General features: G+C 38.8%; 2 protein-coding genes across 4 annotated transcripts in view; one reads left to right on the plus strand and one right to left on the minus strand.

Moving 5' to 3' along the window:
* Positions 1-50: 50 nt before the first annotated feature.
* On the plus strand, positions 51-23,142 carry TBCE (tubulin folding cofactor E). 2 transcript variants are annotated; one of them, XM_040551742.1, is made up of 16 exons: positions 51-304; positions 1,871-1,955; positions 10,640-10,825; positions 12,967-13,055; positions 13,750-13,849; positions 15,254-15,356; positions 16,252-16,328; positions 16,636-16,731; positions 18,105-18,169; positions 18,259-18,323; positions 18,793-18,945; positions 19,392-19,545; positions 19,976-20,044; positions 21,023-21,082; positions 22,443-22,534; positions 22,778-23,142. In XM_040551742.1, exons 1-16 carry the CDS (start codon positions 205-207, stop codon positions 22,868-22,870), a joined length of 1,587 nt encoding a protein of 528 aa, XP_040407676.1. In that variant the 5' UTR covers positions 51-204; the 3' UTR covers positions 22,871-23,142. The 2 variants fall into 2 exon arrangements, with proteins under 2 accessions (XP_040407676.1, XP_040407677.1); XM_040551743.1 differs by lacking the exon at positions 51-304 and adding an exon at positions 413-535.
* The window catches only part of B3GALNT2 (beta-1,3-N-acetylgalactosaminyltransferase 2), a 32,103-nt gene continuing 26,239 nt past the window's right edge, over positions 21,641-27,504 (minus strand). For both annotated transcript variants that reach the window (XM_040551745.1, XM_040551744.1), the window contains exons 10-12: positions 25,125-25,284; positions 24,673-24,729; positions 21,641-24,297 (exon numbers count right to left, since the gene is read on the minus strand). In XM_040551745.1, coding sequence (XP_040407679.1) covers positions 24,163-24,297; positions 24,673-24,729; positions 25,125-25,284 — 352 coding nt within the window. In that variant the 3' untranslated portion in view covers positions 21,641-24,162. The remainder of the gene's footprint in view (positions 24,298-24,672; positions 24,730-25,124; positions 25,285-27,504) is intronic.

The raw sequence follows: 27,504 nt of genomic DNA on the forward strand, positions 1-27,504 counted from the left end.
CCGGAGCCGGGGGCGGGCCAATGGCGGCCGCGACAGGGCGGGGCGGGGCGGGGCGGGCGCTGCCAATCTGCGCAGCGCGGAAGGCGCCGAGGCCCGCAGGCGCTGCGTGCGCTGCTCCTACTGCTCCTGCTGCTGCTGCTGCTGCTGCTGCTGCTGCTGCTGCTGCTGCTGCTGCTGCGTGCGCTGCCCCTGCCGCTGCCCGCCATGAGCGGCCGCCTGCCCGCCGAGGCGCTGGGGCGCAGGGTGCTGTGCGGCACGGAGCGGGCGACCGTGCGGTACGTCGGCGGCCTGCCTGCCGCGGCGGGTAGGTGGGCGGCACCGGGGCGCTCCTCGGTGAATGTTAACCAACTCCTAGCCCTCGGAAGTCTGTGGTTGTTGGTTTAGAAGCCCGAGTTGTCACAAGGGTGGGGCGGCTGCTAACGCCTGGGGGAGGATAGAGGAGGCAAGAGAGGTGGCCAGGGACCTGTGGGCTCATCAGCCTCACCTGAGAGCCCGCAAAGGTCATGGAGCTCGTGCCCCGGGGATACATTTCCAGGTGTGTGAAGGACAAAATGGTAGCTGGGGATGCTCGTCAGAAGGGACGGGTCCTTCTTGGACAACCTGGATACCCTTGTGATGATAGGATGGGGAATGTGGGCAAACCAAATGGGGGATATAGTATCCCTTGACTTTAATAAGGCTTTTTATGCTCTCTCTAATAAAAATTGATTTGGAAGCTTGGTAAATACAAGGCAGATGGAAGGACTGTTAAGTGGGTTGAAAGTCCGCAGGTCTGTCAAGCACATGCGTGGTAATCAATGACATGACATTTGGCTGATATCTGGTAACATACAGGTAACCCAGAAGTAAATTCTGCAGTCTGTATTGTTCAACATTGTTGTCAGTGTCATGGGTCATGAACGGAGATCACCCTCAACTGGCTGGTGTAACAAAAACCAACCCACTTAACAGCCATTCATCTGCCTTGTATTTATCTAGTTTCCAAGTTAAAACCCAAATCACGCTTAACTGGCTGATGTAACAAAAAGCAGAACTGCAATCCAGAGCAAGCTTTACGAACTTTAGGAGTGGGCCTAAGAAATTCAAGGGGTATGAATTTCTGCATGTAGTGTGAAATAAACCCATGTATTGCACTAATAACCTACAGGATGTGTTGTAAAGCACTTGAGAGGTAAGATGGCTGCTGTGATGGATATGAACCAACAGTGAGCTCTTGTCACAAGCGAGATATGCATTGGACTGGGTTACCTTGGAATGCTGAACATGGCCAACAAACTAAGGGAAGTTGTTGTCTCCCCTCTGAGGACAAAGGTTCTAGATAAGGTTCCACTTGGAATAATGTGTCTGGTTCAGGTCATCCCAGTTCAAGAGGGATGCGGATAAACTGGAGAGAATCCAGTGGAGGGCTGCCAGGGGGGTCAAGGATATGGGCAACGTGTCTTGTGAAGAGAGGTTGAGGGAGCTGGGCTTGCTTAGCGTGGTAAAGAAGGGAAGTTAGGTGGCATCAAATAGTTGACTATGGGCATTTGAAAAATGGTTGCAAAGATGACAGAGCCAAATTCTTTTATAACAAGGAGCAACAGCCACAAACTGTGTCTTGAAAGGTTCAGATTGGACAGCAGGAAAATCTTTTTCCATACAAAAATAACATGGCTGGAATAGGCTGTCCAGAGAGGTTGGAATCTCTTTTCTTGGAGATTTTCAAGACCTGTCTCGGTAGAGACTTAACTGTCTAACCTGATTTAGGGCTGGTCACAATCTCCTGCTTTGAGAGGGAAGGTTAGGCTAGATAAACTTCGGAGGTTTGTTCCATAATGTTTCTATGGCTATGATGCCTTACATTTGAAAATGTATCTACCGTATTTTTCAGGAATTTGGCTTGGAGTGGAATGGGATGATCCTCAGAGAGGAAAACATGATGGTACCTACGAAGGAACACAGTATTTTAAATGCAGGTGAGTTGATTCCCATTGTTAACATGTCCTGCATACTAGCAATATGGTTATGCCCATTGTCAATTTCTTAGGCAAATCCTTTTGTTATCAATTGGCTGATATTTAAAAAATAAATTAATTTGAATGCTGTGACCACCTATGCCAGCTCTTGCATTGTTATTGATCCAGTTGTAGGGATTAGAATATGGTAAACAGTTGGAAAATACAAGTCGTGATTTCAGAGGTGGGTAATGAAATGTGATTTTTTGGATGTTGTTAGTCTTACCTTAGTAGGCCTTAATCTTCTACTTCAGTAAGAAAATCAGTATGTCCTTCACTTACCTGTAAGTGAAGTATTGGTCTGTATTAACTGTCTCAGATATAGTTTTGTTTTGGATTTAAGATAACTTGCATGTGTATTGTTAAGGGAAAATACCAAGTAACTGATAATGATTGGATGATACTTGTACCACTCAGTAACTGTTAAGTAAGTTCACTTGTGTTTAATGCATGCAAAACACAGTGTAGCTGTGTGGACTTCTATTTTTATTTAATTAGTATATGCATACATTAAATATAATATTGAAGACTCAAGCACTTAACATGTTTGAAATTGGGGAATGCAGGACTCCAGGGCAAACAGCTGCAAGCTGTTGATTGCCATGTCAGGGGACACTGCAGCTGCTGAAAGTTTGAGTTAAAGAAAATACCTGGGTGAATTCATAGAAGAGAAGTCCATCAATGACTCTCAAATACTTACTGGGCTGCTAGCTCAGTAAGTTCCAGAGCAGACAGTTGATGAAGGATAAGAGAATACTCTGAGGCTGTATCATTAAAGTACTTGTCTTGCTTTCACATTTTTCCCAACTGTTTTCTATTGGCTGGTTTTGGAGAAAGGGTGCGGCATTACGTGGATGTTTGTTCTGACCAATGGATCACAGCCGGTCTTACACTAATGAGATAAAATGGAGACATGATTTATACATCTTTTTTGTCCTCCTCTTATGTTCCAAGGCTGGTAGTAACTGTAAAAGGGCAGTTTGATTACTATTTGTTACAAACTTTGTGAGTGCTCATTCAGGTAAAATAAATCTAATATGAATCAAATTCTGTGACAGTGAACACTTACATTTTCAAAAGCCTTCATTCTGAAGGAAAATGACAAAAGAAAATAAGTTGTCTGTGGTCTTGCTTTAGGATGTGTGTTTGCTTTGGTTTGTTGGAAAATGTAAGACTTCTCTGAAATGAATTCCTTGTGTTAATTATATTGAGAAAATTGAAGTCATTGATGAGAAGATAGGCAAATTGTCTTTTCTCCAACTTGCATGTGAATGAAACTCATAAGACTAGCTGAATGAAGTCAGTCCAAAGATTTGTCTGATAATGGCTAATAGCAGATGACTGGAAGAGCGTGAAAGAACAAGAAAAGTATGTAGAAGTATGTAGCAACAGTCTTGCTAGCTTTAGCTAGACATGGTTCAAAGACTTTTCTGAGCTTGAGGTAGTATATTTGTATATCTATTTTGCTCTCAACGGATGATTCAACGGAAAGAACTCTTTTATGTGAATTTCCTCCGAAAGAATAATTAAAAACATGTAGTCATGCTGCATGTGTTTGCTAACTCTAGAGCATGTGTTTTCAGCTTGTGGAAATTGTAATTGTTTCCATTTTTATGAGCAGATGAGTCTTGGCACCTTCTCCAAACTGAATTATAGCTCTATGATATGGAAGGGACTGAGAACTGTACTGTTGCTGTATGTCACATAGAAGAAAAAGAACTGAGATCAAAATTATTATTTCTATATTGTGGGAAAAAAAAAGTCTTCTATTGGCTAAAATATCTCCAGGGGGACAAATGGAATACACTGAGGTAGCAGAAGAGGCTTCTGTACTTGTGTCAAGACCTGATAGTGGTTCCAGGCTTGTTAGAGAATATACTCTGGTATCAGTTCACATGAAAGTTGTTCTCAAGCCAGCAAGCGGAGCTGTTTGGTCTCAGACTAAATCAACAGAATTTACCTATTAAATAATTCAAAACTAAGAAGTAGCTATTTTGAAATCCTTTTTGGGAATACTCTCTGCCACCCTTAGCAAAACAGGGAAGAGGTAGATTGTGTTCAGTAGTGCAAATCAGAATTCTTAGTCTGTGTCTTCTTAACTTCCACATTTGTGTATGGTGGGAGCCCTGGAGACCTCATTATGAGAAAATGAGATGATAACATAAAATATGGTCTTTAGAAAAAAACGAAGAAGTATGAGAACTGATTCACTAGGTACAAGGAAAAAAAGGGAGACAAAAATAAGGTGAGGCTTAAGGAGGGTAAGGACATTTTTGATGGAAGAGAAGAAATTCAACATTCCTGGATTTTTCCTAGCTAAAGAATAGAAAACTATGGTCTTTAGACAACAGTGTCTTCTGAATTTGTTAGCAGAAGTTCCTTTTTAAATGCCTTGAATTCAGTTGAAGCAGTTTCCAAGTTAAAGGTAGTTATTTTCTGCAGTACGAGAAATAATAGAAGTACTCATTAGTATGCTCCCAGGAAACATGAGCTCAGAGAACGCTCTCAATTTGTGTTGTAAAAAATCTGCTTTCTGAATGAAACTGCACATATCCATAACAACTTTAAATGTAGTGATATTTGAATATGTTGTTCATACAATAGCTGTTCTTTGTATTCTGCTTTCTGGAGTATGTCTGAAGATTAAGAGAACAGACATAACTTTCTGTATAAATAAATGCCTTATTTTGTCAAGAAGATGGTTTAAAATAAAACACCAAAACCTTCAAGTATCAACTCTATTTTTTTTAATCAAACAATAGTAGTAAATTTTTACATTGTTTCTTTATATAATGAGTATATATACATATATAAGAATAAATAAAATTTCTATGTTTATATATATATATATAATCAAACCTTATCAGTAGTATCCTTTGCTTAGAAGCCTGCTTCTCTAACTCCTTGAATTCTGATAAGCAAAAGCAGCTGATGGAGTACCTTAAACTGTAAAACTGTAAACAAATGCAATGAAAAGACAAGTTTTTATTTTTAATTCTTCCTAAGATAATTTTGAAAGGGGTGCTTTTTAAAAAAAATAAATCTTTCGCAGTGATGTTTCAAGATGACATCACAGGAAGAAAACAAAACCAAATATGAAATTTTCCTTACCGAAGGATCTTCTTAGTAGGCCTCATTTGGATAAATCAGTGGGTCTGCAGACAGCTATATGTAGCCTTTGTAGTATGTTTTGTGGAAACACCATCTAAACGCATATGTTTCATGGCAATATGTATGTCTGAATCATATTATGTGATATGAATTCAACTTCATAAGAATCTGAGAACCAAAGAACAACACAGCAGTGCTTCAAAAATATGCAGACATCATGAGCATGTTCATCAAATCTGGAGTAGTGGAAATGACAATGCATACTTTAGTGGCATTTTTGTGATTCTTCTTCCTGATAATAAAGTCTTGTTTCCTAATAACTGAGGAAGCTATTATTTTACCTGTCAGCTGCACTAGTGTATCATGTAATAAAGTAAGCTGTGTTCTACAGCGCCTCGAGAGAAACGAGAAGTGAATAATCAAGCCTTAAAGCAGCGTTAAAATGTACTCGCAGTGATGAAACTGGGGTGTGCTTTCAAAATGAAGTTCTGGTCGCACACCCCCTTTCCCACAGTGACACGTGTCCTGCCCTGGCAGGTGTGGGTTACAGGGGCAGGCGCCTGCCCTGGGCCGGCGAGTCCCCTAGGTGCGCGCACCTCCTCAGGGAGACGCAGGCACTCCAGCTTTCATGTCCCTGCATTGCTTCCTGCAGTCTGCTGGTGCGTCCGCAGGTAGGAGGCACCCCCAGGTTCCCACCTCCATGTTGAGATATCGGGCATACAGTTCACTCCCCACCATGTCCATCCCCTCCCTTGCTGGGCACGGGCTCACCTCAGCACCTGACCGCGGGCAGCTCTGTCTGGCCTGGGGAGAGGTCGTGCTGCTGGCAGGGTGACTTGGCAGCTTCAGACTGGGTCTTGACTGCTGGTCTCGTACCCTCTTCTCTCTCCCCCCAGGTACAGATGTTTAGGTTTCTTTTATGCTTCCTTTCAAGCCAAGTCTTGCCCCCCCCCCCCCCCCCCCCCCCCCGATTCTCCCTCCCAGAAAAAGTCTCTGTGTAATTCCCTGGTTACTGCTTAATCTGGCAGAAAGGTCATCTTCCTCCTTAGCTGTATGGGGTTTTTGGACAGACATCCTCTCAGACAGTTTCAGGTATCCCATTCACACACAGTGTTTACATGTGCATGGCTGTTTTAGCAGCTGGTTTTTATGCACACCATTTTGCTGGGGAGATGTTTGGATTCCCCTGTGCTAGCTGACATACTTCTCCGCTTACCACATGAGTTGGGAGTGATGTTCTGTTTTATCACATAGAGTTGATTCACAATTGAAAGGGATGTGTTCTCTCCTGCTAAAGAATAGCTTCGTTCTTTACAGAGGAATCCTGATTTTATTTGATTTGATTAAGAGCAGTGTGCTGTGCCGAGTGGGCATCCGCGCTGGGCCGGCATCAATATGGTGGCCTGTACCAAGAACAAACCCACAACCTTGGCGTTATCAGCTGATGCCATTGCTAGCAGTATTGACCCCATGAAATTGTAACCTCTTTCCCCAGGGTTGCCTTTCAGAGGAAGACAAGAGAAAAGGAGGGAAGTGCAGTAACTGTAAAACTTGCTTCTGTGATGCGTTCAGCCAGGCAGAATTGCAACTGCTTCTCAGCTCTTTGGGACTTGTTTTTTTCCTTTGCTTTATTTTCTTCTGGTGGGAATTTTGACTCCTCTATATTTTTGTAGTCCTGAAATGCCAAGCTAGCCTTGCAAAGGCATTATGTGTTTTCAGTTTCTTCTTCAATGAATTTTATCAATTGCGAGGGGCATGTTTTTAAATTTACAGACAGCACTTGTGACCATCAGCTGTTACTGTTTGCATGGCATTTATGTTCCTGCCTAAAAAAAAAAGATCTGTTCATATTAAATTAGACTCTCTCTCCTTCAGGAATGACAGATTCACCTCCAGGAATATCTGCTTAGAACACAAACAAATTCTTCAAATACAGGGAGATGTCAATCTCATTTTAGTGTCTGTGAAGAAAAAGCAGTTTAATAAGGGGAGCATGCATTCCCAAGATTCCTTTTAACCTCCAAAGATCTCAGATAGGAAATTTGGATTGTTTCACTGTGTGGTGCTGTACCCAGCTGAGATTTCTGCTCTCTGCTGGCGATGGAAGGGTGTTGAAACAAAACTGCTGGCCCTAACCATTATTCAAATGTGTCATGTGCACCAGCAGAGCCTTCAGATGAGCATCTGGAGCTGCAGATGTCATGGTTTTATTTTTTTTCTTTCCTTGTTTTATTTTTTTTCTTTCCTTGTTTTGTGGAAGCTGAGACAGCTTTCATGTCTGTGTGACTGAGGTAAACTTACGAGAACTTCAATTACTTGCTGATGTTTGCAAAGCTTCAGCTGTACAGTCAGGAACTTGATACACCATAGCAGATTAGTCCTGGGTGTTGCTTAAAAACCTTGTTTGATGTCACAGCTATCAGTCTCTATTCAAAAACAAATTGGAAGGGCTTTCTTTACCAAAGTGTGTAGATTCTTCTAAAAGAAGTCTGATCTATTGAGGACCTTCCCCTTAAAGGAAAAGACCTGTTTAGAGCTCATCCAGACAAGATAGGCACGGATTCAAACAGCTCTAATTGGTGACACCCTCTGATCCTTGCGGTGTGTATGCCTCCAGCCATGGTTATAATTGTCTTGAGGTAGTTGTTGCGAAACAGCCAGTACTGAACAAAGAAACCCTTCCATCTACCTTTACCATCCAGGCAGATAAAGCTGAGAGCCCTCCTTGGCTGAGAGGCATGCTCAAACGTGTAACTGTTGGCAGAGCACAGCTTACATACAGCTGTGTTGTACTTCGGGCACTGAGAAATGCACGTGTGTGACATCCACTGGCATGTGAAGAGCCATCACGTACCTGTGATGGTAGGCAGTACTGCTACTTTGTTCTTCATCATAAAAGAAGAATGATGCCAGATATTTATTTTTTTCCCCCAGGGAAATGGTTAAACAGCGGAAACTGATAGCTTACCTGAATTTTAATGAGTATCCTTCAAGGGCCCTGAGCATGCTAGCAGATGGGCTGTATTGCTTCAGGCTACTGAGTCGGGAATAGAAAGTGCCCTACAAACAGTCTTCTGAGATTGGGGTCAACCTTCCTGTTTTAAAAGTCAGTAAGAAGTGTCACTCACTCACCAGAGCCAGCTGGTTGCCAGAGCCCCACTTGGGCATATTCCAGATTTTCTGTTTAAGGAGCTGGGGTGTGTCTTCAGCCACTTCACTTCTGTGCGGTGCGTTGTCCTGGTTCTCGGACCTTTTGCACACATCAGAGCAAAATCCCTGTTCTCTGACTTCCAAACGCTCGGCTTAGGTCAGGTTGATGATTAGTACTCACATCCTACCATCTAATGATGTGCACACTGGGTGACTCCTTGCGTTAGGAACTACCTGCTTGTTTCTCAGTTGTGGAGACTGATGGCTGATAGGTGTGCTTCTTCACGAGTCCAGGTGCTGTACATCGGTTGTGTGATACATACATGTGGCTTGTAGAGCTCGTGCTCCCTAGCGTGAAACTTAATACAGGCAGTGTATTTTAGGGAAAACAACTTACAGGTAAGTGACCTCTCTCCTTGAACATGTAGTCGTTTTGCCTGAAAATAGGTTCTTATTGCAGCATCTCCTTTTCTGTCCTTCTCTATGACGGTTCTTGAAAAAGTAGATCAAATTAGTAAAATAGAACTGAAAAAGAAACTTAGTCTGTGGAATGGATTTGAGTGCAGAGGAATAGAGATGACAAAATGGGGAGAGTCGAGGTGATAGGAAAAGGGATAGCAGATTTCAAAATAAACATACAGCAGGATCTAGGGTAAACTACAGGTAAACAGAACAAGAAATGTTATTTATGGAGACCCTAGTGGAATCTTGCAGCATCTGCCATCCACAAAGCTGTTTAACTTAAGTAAATGCAAGTGTAGGAGTGATGTACATCATGTGTAAGTGATGTTATAATTAAGGAGTGAAAATGTGATTTTTGGTTTAAAGAAGTATTGTTAAGAAGAAGTCACATAATTTTTACATTAGAGGAAATTTGACATTTGAACTAAGCAAATGTTTGCAAACTGTGAAGAACTTCAAAGAAACGGAAGGAAAGGCTTAAGAGAAGTTTACTAGATCAAAAATGTCGGTAATTGAAAATGCCTGTTGAATATGAATATACACACTGGCTTTACATTCTCTGGGTAAAAATGCCTTTCTGCATGTTTTGTAACCATTGTACTCTAAATTTAGTTGCTACAAAACTAGACTGAAAATTGTTTTTAAGTAAATAATATGTTGGTTCTTTCCAGTTCTTTAATTATGATATGAGAGTACTTACTTAAATAAATACTAGAAATGTTAATGAATAAAACTAGCACAGACAATTTCCAGTACTGATCTTTTAATAAAAATGTGAATATGTGGTGCCCAAGCTATTCCATCTACTTGCAATAGGTCCGTAGGATTCATGGCCTCTAGTTACTGTTTTGCTGAGAGAATTTTGGACTCTGTAGAGTTGATGATGTATATTATGGTTTGCTAATGAGCCACTTGACGTTTACATGCTGTTTTGAAAAGAGGAGTTTTATTTACGTAAGTGGTTTCATCCTCCTGAGTACTTTCCAACCAAAGTCAGTGCTCTTCTCAGCTGGAAGGCAGGCAGGTAATCATAACTACCAATTTTCTTCCTGCTGTTTTCTGGCTGATCCTCCTATCAGATCCTCCATCTGTTCTGTGATACCATTCCCACAACTTGTCTTTGCCAGTTCATCCTACTGTTTCCTTTCTAGTTTTGATAGAAATTGTCAAAGCAATTGCATGGCAAGAAATTGCCATGTGTTTTTGAGCTCAAGGGAAAACTAAGAAACTTCATAGGACTCTGTAGAATGTGCATTAGCCAGGTAATTTTGTTGAATATTCATTTTCAAAATTCTACCAAGTTAGTATTAGATTTTTTTTTTTTTTTGAAGTTTGAGTTAGTATAACAAGAGGTAGAATTTGCATCTGATGTCATTTGACAAAGCTGCATTCTCTTAGAATTATGAGTGAATTATTCAAGTGAAATATAGTGAGGGAATGCTGACTATTCTGATTCCTCTCTTCTTCCTACTATTCTGAGTATTCCTCAGCCTTAAGCTGAGCTAAGGCTCCAGACAAGTTTGTCATATGATTTAGGTATGTTTGTGTTTGTCCATAGGTAGAAACTTATTTTCTGGGAAAACTCGGTTCATAGTGAGTTTGGAAACAATGGAACGGTTATTCCGGATAATGGCACTGACATGGTAATCTCGATGTGTAAGCATGTTTGGATATGTGGTACTTCAGTTCTCATAGCATCTCACAGCGCCAATTCGTTGGGTCAAATGCTATCAGTGATACTTTGCAAGTCTTGCCTGGTTTTGCTGAGTGGGAGTGGTGCTCTAAAATTAGCCTGTAAAATTTCCCTTTGACTGCTTTGGTTCGTGGTATTTTTAATAAAGTAATAATCAGTACTTTTTAGACTTCCTTTTTTTATCATTCCTTTGATAACTTTTCACTGTTTCCTGGCTGTTCTTTTCTAGGCATCCCAGAGGAGGATCATTTATCCGGCCAAACAAGGCAAATTTTGGAGTAGATTTTCTCACTGCAGTAAAGGACCGATACGGGTTGAAGGAGCAAGATGTTCAAAATGGGACAAAGAATACATTAGTATTGGGAAAGAAGACCGTGGAACTTATTGGCATGGATTCTATTGCAGAACAACAAAGGCAAGTGTATTATATCAAAATCTAGGATACACTGCTGTTCAACCATAAGGAAAGAAAGATTATATGTTCCTCAATGACTAGGGTAATTATTCCATAGTTCTTGGAGTACTGTTTCCTCTAAGAACATTCAAGAAGGTTGGTGGTGAATTATAAGGTTATTTGAAATTTCTGATACTGATTGTATAATTTTACATTATATACTTTATCTGATGTGATTGTAAACTACTGCCAAAAGAGAGAACTTTACTTGTTCCCTTTCTCTGTGTCTGCTGTTTACTTGAACATGAGATCTGGTGTTATGGAACCAAAAGGTGAGCTGGTTCAGCTCATTGATCTAGTATGAAACCGTTCTTTGTTTTCTGGGTTGGTTTTCCATTGGATCAGTGAATTGGCTCAAGCTGTACAGCAACCACATAGTTGCCAAATCAGAAAATTCTAGGAGAATGCATAGAGGGAAACAGGTACACTCTCTTTTGGCAGCAACTGGTAATTAGACTGGATTAGGTGAAATGGCAGGCTTTCTTTAGGCCCCTAAACTTACTCTGAAATTTCTTGTTAAATTAGTCAAGATCTTGCACACAAACTATATTCAAGTAACTTTGGGTCTACAAATACTGCCATTCTTTATCATGTTGGTACATTTTTATTTTAATGTGGCATTACGGCAGGACAGAGAACAGGTTCCTGCTGAATGATAAATATCATGTTATTGAGATGGAGAACAAATTTAATACAATAGACAATTGCAAATACAGGGTTTTTGCTTGAGATTTCAATGAATGGATGGTAAACTGAAGATTTGGATAGCACACAGTTAAGATGATCTGCATATCATCAGTAATGTCTTTTATAACATTATGTTTACCTATACACTTTGGTGGTCCTTTTAAAAATGATGGATTTTTATATTTTCTGAGTATTGTACAGTATTTCTTGTTTCATCTTTGTTTAATCATATCAGCACTGACTATGTAACTAAGAGAAGGAAAGCAGAAAGTCACTGTACTGCTAGTAAAGATGTCTTTCAGTCAGTTCGTGTCAATGCTCATTTATCTGGGAGGCTAAGAAAAAATAAATAACATAATGATGTGTAGTAGACTGCAGTTCTAATGACCTCCACCACCAGAGAGGTAACAGCTCAGTAGGTGGCAATCTCCTCTCTGGGACCGCTGACGTACTCCCTTTGCCTCCCATAACATACATACCAGTAAAAAAATGCCTCTCTGTTTTTTTTTAAAGTTATACAAAGAATGCTCAAATAACTTAGAACCCCTTGCAGAAAGTATTACCAAAAACAAGTTTAACTTGGAAACTCTAACTAAATTCCATTTTGCATAGCTACAGTTTGTTTTATGACTCTTTTTTTACAGTTGGATAAGTATCAGTTGGTTGTTTTTTTTTTTTTTTTTTTTTTTTGTGAGGAGGCAGAGGAGAGGGGAGTGAAGGGGAAGAGGAAGGTGGGGGAAAAGGAAGAAATCGTGATTCAACCAGACCTACTTTGCAGTGTGAGAATCCAAGGAAGTATAAATATCCAAGAAAGATACCAAAATGTTCAGTGCTAATTCATAGAATCATCTAGGTTGGAAAAGACGTCTAAATCATCAAGTCCAACCGTTAACCTAGCACTGCCAAGTCTACCACCAAACCATGTCCCTAAGCACCACGTGTACGTGTCCTTTGAAGACCTTCCGGGATGGTGACTCAACCACTTCCCTTGGCAGCCTGTTCCAGTGCCTCACAACCTTTTCAGTGAATAATTTTTTCCTAATATCCAACCTAAACCTCCCCTGGTTAACTTGAGGCTGTTTCCTTTTGTCCTATTGCTTGTCACCTGGGAGAAGAGACCTACCCCCACCCCACTACAGCCTCCTTTGAGGTAGCTGTAGAGAGCACTAAGGTCTCCCCTGAGCCTCCCTTTCTCAAGGCTAAACCACCCCAGCTCCCTCAGCTGCTCCTCGTAAGACTTGTTCTCTAGACCCTTCACCAACTTCGTTGCCCGTCTTTGGACACACTCCAGCAATTCCAAGTTCTAAAGGAGGTATTTATGAAAATAATATTATTTGGTTGTAATAGCCAGGTGTTTATATGATGTGCTTATTTCTGTTCAAAGATTACTCAACAGAATGTTCTTTCTCATTCAGCCAGCTGAACCTACTGGTAGATATCTCGGTGCGTGAGTGTGCAGTGAGCCATGCTGGTCAGAAAGAGGAAATCAGCAGAACATGTGCTAGTATCCTTTTTTGAAGGTGCTATATAATGAGATACCACAAAAAGTATATATTTTAGCATTCCAAGTGTTCACTTCAAAGAATGAGGAACTGTATTTGTATCCTTTTATTAAAAAAAAAAAGTTTAAAACCATAGTTTATGTTTGGAAGCTTTTTTCAGTGCTTGCAGAGTTAAAATGTAGAAGCCTACAACTTTTGAGAAGGAATGCAGACTGCAGATGAAAATAGCAATGTTGTCATAGGTTGCTACTGTGACTGCAATTCCAGACATTTCCAGCAACGCGATTTTTTAAATTTTACTCTAGAATAGATAACCACATAAAAATACAATTGATAGGTTCTGTAGGTACCACAGGTGTCAAATATATAACAAATAATGTATTAAGTATACTGCATGTTGTAGCTATATTAGAGAAATAGAAAGCATATTTGTTCATTTGTAAGGATTGGTAAGGATTCCTGTCAGCACAAAAATTAATCCATTTTTAGATTTGTAAAGTTAAGCTCTCTTAAGTCATTTTCATACCACAGAGCAATGTAAAATTTGCTGTAACTGAGTGGTAGTACCTCTTAGGGCAAACAAACGTATTCTATTTCTGCTTATTTGATTAAAAAAAAAAAACAACACCCTAATTCTAGTGTCTGAAAAAGGAAGTTCAGATTTGAGATGTTTCTTTTCTTAATATGAAATTTCAGATATCAGACACATAAATCTATCAAAAAATCTGTTGTCATCTTGGGATACAGTCACAGATATTGCTTCTCAAGTTCCAAATCTGGAAACACTTAATATCAGGTATATTCATATTTGGGTTTCTGTACCTTTGGGGGTAGGGACAAAAAAGAAGAGGCTCTTTTAGATACGAGGTCAACTTTTATAAGATAATTGAATGCCTCAATACTGGTTTTAATTGGAGCTAAGTTTATAAATACTTTTTTTTTTCATTATGTCTTTAAACAACAAATACATATGGTCGTGTATGTGATCTCTGTTGTCCTATTACCAGCTTCCAAAGCCTTCATTGTGCAGTACACACAATGCAGCTAAAATAATTTTAAAGTGATGTAAGCTAAATTGAAATAAATGCCATGTTAGTATAATAACAATGCAAGCGCAATTTTTGTATTTGTTTTTATAGATAACGTGACAAAAACAATTTTTAAATAGTTGTAGGTGTTCCATTTTCTTCAATATTTAGCACTGAACAGGTGTTGCAACCTGGGTGCTATTTGTAAAATTAGGATCTAACTTTGCATGAAGCATACGTAGTCATTTATTATTATCAGCATACATGAGAATACGGGAAATTTATTTTAATTCATTAGAATAATTATTTCATTTTAGCATTGTTGAGAAGTGTGGCCTAGGCTAACGGGTTTTCAGAAGTTATTTGTGATTTATTTGTGATAAAACTGGAATGCAAAATGGAAATGATGGTGGAACTTGAAGCTTATGACTACAAACTGAAATAGTTTGAATTTGTTTTTTTATTGTTTTGGCCTTCTGTTAAGAGTTTACGTTAAAAAAGAAAGACATTACCAAGTTAGTCTGTTAATGAATTTTTTGTGCAAGGAATGTTGGAAGAATAAAATTGATCACCTTTCCACCAGCTCTCTCAGTGCTTGTTTAAATGGGAAAAAATTACTTACAAATATGTGAGTATAACTGCATTGAGAGATTTTTTTGTCTTAATATACAGGTAGATCATACTTCAAGAAGGAAACAAAAATGTCTTTGGGGGGCAGGTTAAGAAAGCTAGTTTGAAGTCTCCAGTTTTGAATCTTTTAACTATTTGATATTTTTGCTATCAACAGTGGGTATCACATCCTTTTGTTTTACATACATTTTGTTTCAATCTAGATAGCTTCAATCAACACTAAGGAGTTTAAGCCCCAAATCAGAGTTTGTTTCATTTAATATTAATGAAAATCATTCTTTTCACATTCAAAATTTAGGGAAAGAAAAGGGGAGGGAAGCCATAGATGAATAAATATGCATTTGTGAATTGAGAAAGTAAATGAGGAAAAAAGTTTGAATATAAATAATATTTTGTAATATTTTTAAATATGTGAAACAATGTCAGTGATTTAAAAAAAAAAAAGCTTACATTATTTTTGTACTTCCTACATAATTCCAAATTAGTGACTTAAATAATTGTGTTTATTTAAGTTTATGGTGATAATTATTCTTTTTACACAGTGAAAACAAAATGAAATTTCCATCTACATCAATTTCTGTATGTAATGTATTTTCAAAACTGAAGATTCTGGCACTTAATCAGACTGAGATAACATGGACAGAGGTAATAACCTTCTTGATTTTGTTTTTATTTATATTGGTAGGTTTTAAAACATGTAAAGCACATTAAATATTTATACATTATATTCTTCGTCTGAAGTGTAATCATCCTCAGAAAAGGTGCTGTGACTTAACTGTATTTGTTGGAAATGTAAGCTTTATTGGCACTGGAGTCTAATGAAAAAATGTTTAACTTCATTTACATTTGTAAATTAACAAGTCAAGATTAAGCAGTTTGAAGTAAAATTTAATTTCACGTTCCAAAGGTTGAAAACTATTTGTTTCCTTGTACTTAGTAAAAGTTTATCTATATTTTAATGCATATATAGAACAAATGCGAAGAGAAAGAACATAGGTCAGTATGACATGAAATACTTGTTTTGGCATCACTTTGCATCAGCATGAGATTGGCTTAGTATCTTTGCATCTACAGAAAATGCTTGAAATACATGATACCCAGTTACATGCAACACAGACATAGCACAGAATAAACAAAGCTTTGACTTATTTTCAGGGACTGAAACGTGCAAACATTTAAATGATTCTATTCTAACATCTTGTTTCATTAAGGATGAAGTCCTGTTGTTAAATATGTTAGCAGTGGGCTGTTTTGGGGCTTTAGGGCCCATGAAGCCCATCTCAGTAGTGCTGTCTTCCAAGTTTGGAAGCACAAATTGTGTGGCTGTGCAGAACCCCTTTGATTTCATCTGTGCTAGTAGACCTAGACACAGGAAAGCACCAGCTGGAAGAAAAGGAGGGGTAGGCAATCTCCAGTAGTTATTTCTGGTTTTGAAACCTACGATTTGTTTTGAACATGTTCTGAGGAAATCTGCATAAAGTGTAATCTCTGGAATAATTTTTCTCAACTTCTGTTATATTAAATTAAGTTTTGCTCGTAGGTCCTTGTTTGTGCTCGAGGATGGCCAGCACTTGAAGAATTGTACCTTACTTCCAATAATATTACTGTTTTGGAAAGGTAAGATAAGTAACGTACATGAGCTTTTTGTGACTGATGTTCTGCGAAGTTATATAGCAGATAGAGCTACGTTCCTGTAATGTTCGCATTACCATGACATAATTGTAAAATAAATGGTGCAAGCTTCATGTGGTGTACTTCAAAACATTTAAATAAGTAGGCAATTATTTGCATGCAGTTATATGCCTAGAAAACTAGTGTTTTCATTAAAAATAACTTTAAATATTCTTATTTATTTATTTATTTTATGTTTGTTTGGTGCGGGTTTGTTGATTTTGTTTGTCTGTTTGTTTTTTCAATGTGGCAGGCCTGATAATGTCCTGCAGACCCTGAAATTGTTAGACCTCTCAGACAACCAGTTACTGGATGGAAATCAGCTGCATCAGATAGCACATCTCCCCAGGTAGCTGTTAAACAAATTTGCTGGAAATTCTTTGTTTTGTTCTTACTCATCTTCATAGTTTTTGTTAATGGAAATATGATCATTTTTATGTTGCATGGAAGGTTTATGGAATCTTGAAATAGAAGCATTTTGCCCTCTTGAGGAGAGTAACTGCATTATTTAATTGAGCTATATTAATATAATCTTATTTTTTATTTTTTTTATAAGGAAGACATTCTTAAGCTGTTTGTTATTAGATTTTTATTATATACTTATGAAACTAAAGTGATTTATCACATTACTAAGTTCTTTATCTATTAGTATGTACACCTTTGTATCCAAGATAACAGGACTGTAGAGTTTTTCTAGTCTGGCAAAGTAAAAGAGGTACAGAAGTGCCTTCTTAGGAAAAATTTTCTGACCATAACAGTGTCATAGAGGTTCATTAGTAGCTGCACAGCCATCTCGTGGTTGTTTGAGTCTGCAGAACGCTGGTGGACAGGTTGTTGGCAGGTGTTACTCCTGAGACTGGCACATTAAAGATCATTGGTGATGGGCAGTTTCCAAGAGCAGTTTACACCCATGCTTTCTACCCATTTGTCCTTTGTAAAGAAAGCAAAATACAGTGAGTTTGGAGGGAGTTGGCAATAATTCTCCTGCTTCTCTGTCATCTGCTCGCGATTGTTAACTATGGTGAAGGTTACAGTTGTTACTCTACTGGTAGTGTGTCACTATGTTTATATTGGCGTGTCCCCTGCACAAGGACTCGCTTTGGAATTTTCAGTGCTTTTTGAGGGTAGGTTAAAAACTTTGAAAGATGTGTACTTCAAATTTTATTTTTAAAAAAAGAAAAAAGTATAATTTTCATACTGCATTACATAAATGTATTTTCACTTTATTAAATGAATGTGGTGGTACCCTTTACACAGATTCTTCTGCTTTACTGTACACCCAGTAGCAATGTCTTTATGGTATTTATGGGCTTGAACTATGATTTGCTGCTCTGGGGCTTATCCAGGGAAAGTAGTGTTCCTTCCTTTTAAGAGCACTTCAGTTCCAGTGAATGGAATATTGTGGGACTAATGAAATAGAGTTGTTAATTTGCAGAATTATTATCTTGAGCTGTACGCCAAAATAGCAGCCATGAGGAATTAACAGCCTATTTTTAAAAAATTATATGGCAAATCACACCACTTAAATCCAGGAGTTATTTTGAAAGCTTGAAATTATTGTATTTATTCCTTGAAAAAAAGTATCCTCTGAAGTGTGGGTACTATCTATAAAACCGCTATTCATGATGCCAAAAGTTTATTAGATCTTTGTTTTAAAAAAATTTTTTTTACAAAAAATGTTCTGTACCAATTACAGTAATCATTGTATCTATTAAATTTCAGATTAGAACAGCTAATACTTAGAAACACTGGAATATCTTCCATACACTTTCCTGATAGTGAATTTGGTATGTAAAAGAAGCAAATTATTTATAGTTTTATAAGTCTGTTTATTTAAAGTTTTCATTATTGTCTGTAAACTTATTCTTTTTCCTAGGACACAAGACTAAAATGTTTCCTTCATTAAAACGCCTCGCAATAAATGACAATAAAATATCGCAGGTAGGTTAGATTGTGATGGTTTTGCATTTTGTATATACATCTATCTTTGTTTAAGAGTAATTCACAGTTTGCTATTTTAATTTTTTTTGATTGCTTGCATAAGATCTTGAGGCATCTACTGAATTCTTTGATCACCACAGAGGGATGATTTAGACTTTTAAAAGATTCTTGGCATCTCGGTTAAACAGGTTTGTGGTAGTTAGTCCTATCCCTCCTCTACCTCATAATTCTTCTTGTGGCATTCTAATGATCTAAAATGCTGAGTAGTCCCTGGTCTGTTTAGTTTTTTAATTAATTAAATTTAATGCAATTCATAGCTAAATGAACAGGATGAAAGTACTTGGTTCTGCTGACCAAAAGAACAGTTTCTTTCATGGTCATTGTACAGGAAAAGTCAATGTTACTGTTTATTGTTCTGAAATGAAGTATGCTTTATGTTTTCTCAAAAGACTGTTCCCCTCCATTTCAGTGGTCATCAATCAATGAGCTTGAGAAACTGCCAAGTTTGCGGTCACTGCAGTGTCACAATAACCCTTTGATGGACACAGAGAAGAACCCAGAGACCCTGAGACAGCTAATTATTGCCAAGATAAGTCAACTGGAGGTTTTGAACAAGTCTGAGGTACGTGATGCATCAACAAATTGCATGAGTCTACGGAAAAATTGTTTTTAAATCATTGCCTTAGGAATTTATTTCTCATCTTCTTTTAAGATTGTGTTCAGAAAAGTAAAGTACTGATTATTCCATCACCTTTAGCATAAAAGAGGGCAGAAACAGCATCTGTTCTGTAGCTACAACAAATATCTGCATCATAATACAAGTTAACGTCTTGGCTTAGATACTCATCTATGGATCAGACAGTACATAGAGGTACAGAGCTCATAAGATTCTTAATAGCTTTAAAATGTACTGAATTTATGGGTCAGTTAGTACTTAGAAATGGGGTTTGTAAGATTATTGGTAGTGCTAACGTACTGAAGTGATTGTAAGGGTCAGTGTCATGAAATAGATTTTCTTTTCTGGAAAGTCGTATCATTTTATGGTGCTCCGTTCCCGTGTCAGTACAGATCCTTCCTGCTGAAAGAAAAGGAGCAGAGCTTGATTATCGCAAAATATTTGGAAAAGAGTGGCTAGCAGCTGGCGGAAATTGGAACCCAGAGAGAAACAAACCGAGTGAAGAATTTCGTGCTGCCCATCCCCGATACGCAGCACTTTGCCTTAGTGAGTACAAGTCAAATGAGCATTTCCTCACTTCTGGCATTGCAGTAGCACTAGTTTTTTCTCTCTTCAGTTTGCTTCCCTTCCGCCTGATGCTTTTCCCTGTGCTCCTCCTGCCTTAGAAAGCCCACCTGTAGGCAGGCCTGCACATGACTGGCTTTTGCTGCTGTGGGGCAGCTGCAAGGTGCTGGGAGTGGGAGTGTTAGGCAGCACCTCCACCTGCCTGCCACCGGCTCCGCTCCCTCCTAAAATACACATTTCAGTGTTTTTATACGGTGTTTCTACTGCTTTGTGTGCAGCATCCCAGCTGCTGCAGGAGCTGAGGCAGCAGGCTCGTGCCCGATCCAGCACCATTACTACTGCTTATCTTAGGGCTACTGTTGGGTTTTAGTCTCAGAACTGCTCATGTCAATGCGCACTTTCCTTCACACAGAATATGGTGCACCTGAAGAAGGAGAACTGAAGGGACAACAGCCTTTGACTCTGAAAAATCAGCTTCTGAGTAAGAGGCCAGAAATGGTCAAAATTATTCTTTCTGCATTTGAAATATTTTATAAATTTTGTGTTTAGGGAGAACAAAGGGTTCAAAAGCCTCTGAGAGGTCACAGGGTTGCAGCATGTAATTCTGTTTCTTAGAAATATGCGTATCAGTGAGTTTGACTAGATACCTGCTTCTCTGTACTCCATCTCCTTTCCTCCCTCTACCCAACCTGAATTATTTTCTTAAATAAGCCTTAATGAGGAATAGATATATTTAGTGCTCTATTCTCACAGTCTTAATGACTTTTCCACAGAAAAGATTTGAGATTTTAACCTTAACAGCTGAATTGTTTTCTGATTTTTTTTTGTTAGCTTCTTAATTTTAAGACAGTCAAGAAAATTACAGCTAGCTTTGGTATTTGGGGCTGTTTACATATTTAAGCTAGATTAACATCCCAGATGTACAAAGTCACTTAGCTTTGTTTCCCATTTGATAGAATTGATCATATTTTTTTTTACTCCCTGTCCAAAATAGTATTTTAAGGCACTTGCATTTTAAGGTTTAGATGGAAGACTAAATAGAACAAGGAATGTAGTTGGCTAGACATACTAGAAACTTTTCTTAAAGGGTCTTAATTTCTAGTTATTTTTTTTTAAGTTAATTTCCTCAAAATATGTTTGTATTATATTTTTTAAGACAGTTTAAAGCAGGTTTTTGACCTGGATGAGGCAGTTTTAAATTTTACCGCAGGTTATTTTTATAAGTTAACTAGAACTGAAGCACTTTTAGGTAAACATACAAAGGACAAAAATGAAAAATTAATTTTAATTTTTTAGAGAACAACTAAATGCTATCATAGCTGCTCAGACACAGGCTCTTGTAATTTTTTGAGAAGATCAGGTTGGGGGGGGAATTGTATAAAAACAGACTAGAAAGTCTTTGTGCTTCTGACAGAATAGGGCTTACCTTATTCACTAATGCTTCACTGTTCTCCTTAAGCTTTGACAATTAAATGTCCTGACAAACCTGAACAGAAGCCAGTAGAAAAAAAGCTACCAGGTAAGAAGTCTTCTCTCTTGTTTCAGCAGGTGATTTGTAGCTCCTTTTGAAATAACTGTAATAGAGAATGACAGCTGCCTCTACCTTTGTCAGCTCCTGAAGACTCTGTCATATAAAGGAATGACAAAGGTAGAACTCGTTTGAGAAAGTCATTATTTTTCTGACCTTCACCCAGTTAGTTACTTTCAGTCCAGTTTGAAAATTGAAAATTGATGCTTATGTTACCATGTATGCTGCTGGTTTCACAGTTGATGTGTATGAGGCAATCAAAGGCTAATTAATGGGTATGAACTGGTGGAGGTATTTGCCCAGTAACAAGAACATGAAGTGGTAAGAGCCAACTATGTAGTCTGCAGTTCTAGATATTTAGGTCTAATATCTTACAAATTACTATAAATTATGTTAGAAATCTGATTCTGACCTGTATCAAATTTGTCTTCTGTGAAATTTTAGTGCCTGTAGTGTCTACTAAAATGAACAAACTTTGTTCTAAATCGAACTGAAGTCTCAGAGATGTATCAGAATGTTGTCTGAAAGAACAGACTTACACAAACTTTATTCTAAAATAAAAATCACATTTATTATCACAAGTTGCATAAAATCAGATAGATACAGCTTTTACAAAAACGTTTGATAGAAAAATATTTGTCTAAGTACAATGTGTGGTATTACAGGAATAACTCACTATTGCTGTGCCTTTAGGTAAAGCTTCAAAAGAAGTAAAAGTTCAACCAAAATATTGAGTATATCTATTGCAAACACAGGTATCACCTCTGGAACAAACTACATTTACTCATTCAAGAGCCATTACAAAAAATATCCTGCCGTGTAACTGACTTCATAATAGAAACCGCTATACAACTCTGCTGGCAATTTGGTTGGGATAAATTAATGTAGCAATATTTCTAAGAATGGCACTAGTTCCACAGTGACATTCATTTATTTGTGCTGGGAAAGCCAATTCCTGGTATGAAAACTTCAAGGAACAGTCACCAGATGCAGGTAGACAGAACCTGACTGGTACATGTCCCAAAGGTCACTTAGTTTAGTGTGTAGCAAATTCAAACTCAAAAAAGGTAAGGTATGAAGCCATAACACTTTAATTTGGCATGTGGGATCAAAACGCTTCAAATGTAGTAGCTTATTCTGTCTGACCCACCAGAGATTGAACCGTTTTCAATTTGACATCATTAGCAGTTATCATTTCAGGTACAAAATACATTATTGCAGTGTTAGAACTGAAGCAGCAATACAGCCTTTCACTGTTGCTATGAGCAAGTATAGCTGAATAACTGGTACTTCGCTACAGCTCAGTGGTAGCAGCATTTTTCTAACCACTTGGTTTCTTTCCCTTTTCCAGAGTCCATGACTATTCAAAGGGTCAAAGGATTGCTCTATCGCCTACTTAAAATTCCTGGTTCAGAACTGAAACTGTCCTACGAAAGTTCTAAAGTGAGTTAAAATTAGGTAACTCAGCAACAAAATACTACATGCTGCTAAAGGTCAATAGCGTGTTCTAAAATACTACCTAATGAAATTGATTTCACTTAAGGAGGGCAGTCTTCCTGCTGTTAATTTAGGACCTGATTCAATGCCTGATCCTCCCTGACTGCAATTGCCTGATCTAAATTTGGTTTACATTAACAGAGGTCTGGTAAGACTTAAACTGAAATCTTTTTTCCTTTCTTATTCTAGCTGGCAGGAAAAGAAGTTGAACTAGACAACGACTTAAAGCCTTTGCAGTTTTACTCAATTGAAAATGGAGACTGTGTGCTAGTACGGTGGTAACAAGGAGCTCCCTTGATAGACTGAAGGCAAAACCAAGACGGGAACTGCAGAAGAGTTACGGGCTGCCTGCAGACAGCGTGTACAACATGTGCCTGAACACCTACGGGAGAACATGAATTTCATACATGGCACCAGAGCACTATACAATAATACTTCCAGCTCCTAAACTTAGTAATTAATCTTTATGAAGGCCTTTGCTTTTGATTGAAGTGTCTTATGTGGGAGATACCAAATAGTGCTTAAAGTCTTCAATTAAATAAAACTCAAGGTAACCCTTTTGCCAATATTTTATACTACCTTCCCACTGCAGTGGTGAGAATTTGTTTGTATGGAACTGATACATGATCTGGTTGTGATGTCCTCACTTGTAATAGCTCTAGGACAAAATTAGTGCTGCACTGAAATAGGCTACTTGCGCTGTTTTCACCTACTTCCAAAGCCCCTAAAGCAAAGAAGTATAAAACAGCAGTAATTGCAGAAGTATCTACACAGCCTTAGAGTGTTTAAGGTCAAAATCTGACAAACCTTAATTCTACCTGCAGAGTTAACATACCACAGTATAAGTTAGTTCTCAGTATACTGCAAGGCATTGATATTTCGTTTACATTCTTTAGTGTGCAGTTCCTCAATCTTATTTTACTTTCACTTGCGTACCACCAAATTCATACATAACAACACACTGAGCTACCAGAAAAACCTCTTAGTCAGGCTAAGTTTGCAGTACTTCAAGATTTGGTATAAGCAAACTTTGATTTATTTTTTTAAAATATATATATATATATCTAAAGTGATAATGGTATAAACAAACTAAACCTAACAAATCCCAAACCCTAGCTGTCCCAACCCCTGCACAGATGAGAGCAACCCCTCAAACTGCATAGAACCTGCTGCAGCAAGACTTACCAGATGCCCTGGTACTAAACACAGCTCTCCAGTGGATCCTGGTACAGCTCTATACAGAGTTAAATCAGTAGTACTTTAATTTACAAAAAACAGGCTAGTTGGCATTCGTATGTGCATTTATTAATTACAAGTAGGTCTTTGACTTTATATAAAAAGGAAACTGTTTATCTTAAACATTTTGGTTTTTGTCAGATCAACATCTATACTATAGAAAATGAATAGTATCAGTCCACTTGTAATTATCAAAAGGGATGTGCAAATATTGTTACGCTTTAGTTGAAACCCAACATTAAAAGATACCTTAATATTCTGTATTATTCCAAGAAGGAATCCCGATGTACACTTTTCCATCCTTATTACACGCTACCCTGTTTTCCAAGGCAAGTTCCTCATCCTTCCTCACATCTACAAGGATCTCCGCACAGCTCCTTTACTCTCCAGAGCTCTCTCAGTTCCTGGGGAGAATACTGAGGGGAAGACAGCATACCACTCTCACATGCCTTCTCACACAACCAGAGACTATCCTGTTAGAGAGACAACAATTTCAGTAGTTCTTAGAAAGAATTCAGTGCTCAACAAACTTTACTTCCAATAATCAGGTCTTCGTTGTTTATAGCAATACATTTTGCACACAAAGGTCACCAACTAGAGGCATACTTCCCTTTCTGAGCTGCTAGAGCTATTCAAAGAACTTGCAGTTGGGGGATGGAGGGTGGTTTTGCGTTTTTTTGTTTGTTTTTTTGTTTTAAATACATTTTAAAAAGTGGTTTCTGGATTTTGATCCAACGGCTGTTTCAATTTTTGTAAAAAGAAAACACGATCCCCCTATTTTATTTTTGCTACTTAGAGCAACAGTCACGATCTCTTCCCATAAGATTTGAAAATTTCTGCAGACTTACTTGGTATCGCTTGGGTCCTATAGCTGCCATCCAGATGCCCATGCTCACATCTTCACCCTGAGACAACACGTGGAAAAAGAAAAAAAAAAATATTAGCACCAGGAGAGCATGAAGCACATACCTGCACTAAGAAGGCAACTACAAAAAGCTATGCTTGAGTAGCTTACAGGTGTCCAATTAATCCTCCCCACCTTTTCTGTGATAAAATTGTTTTCGCAGAGAAGACAGTACTAAAACAAGATTACCACACCAGAGATTCTCAGTCCAAAACAGCTGTGATTTGAGCTGGAACGGACACTAAGCACAGTGACCAAAAGCACTGCCAAAAGCTGAAGCATCAGCTGGGAGACCCCAACACTAACACTCGAGCTGTGTTCTTTCCCATTCATCCAGGGGGCATGCTGCTCCCCAAACCAGTTTAAGATAGAAGAACCGAATCAAAGCTGTAATACCTGGTAAGTCTTTAATCTTTCAGAGTTGCTTGCCAGCCACTGAACGATGTCTTTGGAGATGACATAGCCGGACCCACAAGCAAAGGCTGGATACGCAGGACTTGGGTACTCCAGCTCTTGCCACTTCCCAGTTCGATCAACTGCCCAATTTAGTCTGAAACTGAAGAGCACGTTAGACCTGTGAGATGTTTGTACAAAGCCCTCCGAGAAACCTATAAACACAGCTACCCACTGAAGTAACAATAATAGCAAGCAGTACTAAGGGGAAGAAGTAGAAGGAGTTCAGATAGCCTCATTTCTCTAGAGCACATACCTAATTCAGCACAACACCTGTAAGTTAAATTATTGTCTGATTTTGATCTTGAGGAGGTTCTCAGAACAGAAACAAACACAACACTGACAGTCGGGTCTTTAACAAGTCTGCACCACTGCTATGTTTTGGTCCAGGAAAGCGTGAACATCACTGTGTAGGTTCTCTGACAACCACATCTGTACCCAATCCCCTTTGGTTACAGCACCACATGAAGGCAGTGCCTCCAGCAGGCATGCAGTTGTGACACAGCCCATCTTCCTGAGAAAACTTGGGGCTGCTTAAAAAACAGGAAGCAAGACAAAGTACTGGATTTTTATACACTACCAAAAATAGCCATGCTAGACCAAATTTCTACCAAGAAAACTTAGTCATGATTACAGCAGATGAGACCATGTTATCTTTTGGAAAGGGATGCCAGATCTGGCTTTATTTTCTCACCGCTGATTTGCTTTTGAAGCTTTTGGGGAGCCACCACCTTCTCTAGCTATTTTCCAAATGAAACTTAACCAAGCAGATGTTCAACAAAGGCTGCCATCACTGAACTAAAAACACCGTCCTGGCAGTTTACTTCCCTAGGGAACGTTTTATTTACTACTAGATGCACGCAGAAAGCCAGAAGTGCAGCCTGCACAGTCCCATTCCCAGCCCGCGTGGCAGAAGTTTGGCACGCTGTCAGCACGCAGCCCTGCTGCCCCGTTAGGCTGCTGTGTCTGCCTGTGCTGTTCAGGAACAGGCTGGGATCACGCTCCTCTCACCTTACAATCTAACTGGCCTATCTGTGTCGATGCAGCAGGTTCTCCCTGCTTTTTGCAAACGGGTTCAAGCATTGCTGAATTTAGTCGTGAGCATAAGAAGCTAAAACCTTTAGTGAGCTACGAAGAACTGTCACCTCAGAACCAGCCCCTAACAGCGAGGAGTTAGGGCGGAGTGGCAGACCTGCTATCAGACTTTACATCACATGAAGCTGACGCGTTAAAGCACCCAGCAGGTAAGCCACAGCCAATGCCCGGATCCACTTCAGACTCTGTATCCTCCGCTCTAGCGAGTCACAGCAGGAGGGGTGTAGCCCCCTAAAAAACCGAGGGGTACCTGCCTTGCCAATCACTTCATATTCCTGAGTGATTTCAGCTTTGTTCATTATATCTCACACTTGTCTTACCAGAAGACTACAACCATTAGAGAATTTATGCTGAAGACATTACCTGTACAGAAAAGGTTTTGTCCAACTCTTTCCCTCACAGCATGACTTGTCTCTTCCTTTTAAGTGACCTAATAAAATGACTTCATACTTTAACACGCTTTCTACAGCAAGACTCAGCAACATTCATTTTTCAGTCTGCAGAAGAAAGCATTGTAAATCCTCCTAAATTCATATAATGGCTATTTGAAGGCAAGCCTAGACGTCTGGTACTAGAATATGAAGCATGTTACACTCAACAGTGTATCTTACACCGCAGAGAAAGCGAGGACTATTATTACAAATGAAACAGATCTTCATGGAAATCTTCAGATACCTGGAATATTTTGGTCTAACTAAGGTCAAGAAAAAGCACCATTCTGAACTCCCGTTGCTTTTTACAACATGGTGGATGAGCCAACTTCAGTGAATCGCCTTTTCGTTTACAGCATTCACATCGGACTCAGTCCCTTCAGAAACAGCTTGGTGTTTTCTACCGGTATCATAAAATCTGGTCATTTGCAGACATGACAGGCAGAATTATCTGTGAATGACTAGTCTTTTGACTGCAGCTTTAAAAGAACAGAAGAGCAGTAACTAAGAAAAGCATCTTCTCTCTAAGATGACACACAGTTCTGGAGTAGGATCCCTAGATTATTTGCTTTTCTAACCATGCAGTCCTGAAACACACTAAATTAGCTAAAAAATCTTTTTAAATGGTGACTTAAAAATAGTGAATAAAACCACCATGCAATATGAAGTGTCAGACAAAAAAGGACCATTAACTGATAGCACACTTAAGTACTGCTCCATCCAAAGTGCCCCAGCTCCCAGCTTCATTGAGATCTCATTGTTTCTACAAAATGCCAGAGTAAGCCGGCAATTTCAGA

This window comes from Cygnus olor, chromosome 3 (genome assembly GCF_009769625.2).
Source record: "Cygnus olor isolate bCygOlo1 chromosome 3, bCygOlo1.pri.v2, whole genome shotgun sequence".
In the NCBI taxonomy this organism is placed as follows: domain Eukaryota; kingdom Metazoa; phylum Chordata; class Aves; order Anseriformes; family Anatidae; genus Cygnus; species Cygnus olor.

Coding starts and splice junctions, on each gene's coding strand:
- TBCE (XM_040551742.1), top strand. CDS start 205: ATGAGCGGCCGCCTGCCCGCCGAGGCGCTGGGGCGCAGGGTGCTGTGC. Junction 16,329..16,635: donor AATATTACTGTTTTGGAAAG/GTAAGATAAGTA, acceptor TCAATGTGGCAG/GCCTGATAATGTCCTGCAGA. Junction 18,324..18,792: donor ATGACAATAAAATATCGCAG/GTAGGTTAGATT, acceptor CCTCCATTTCAG/TGGTCATCAATCAATGAGCT.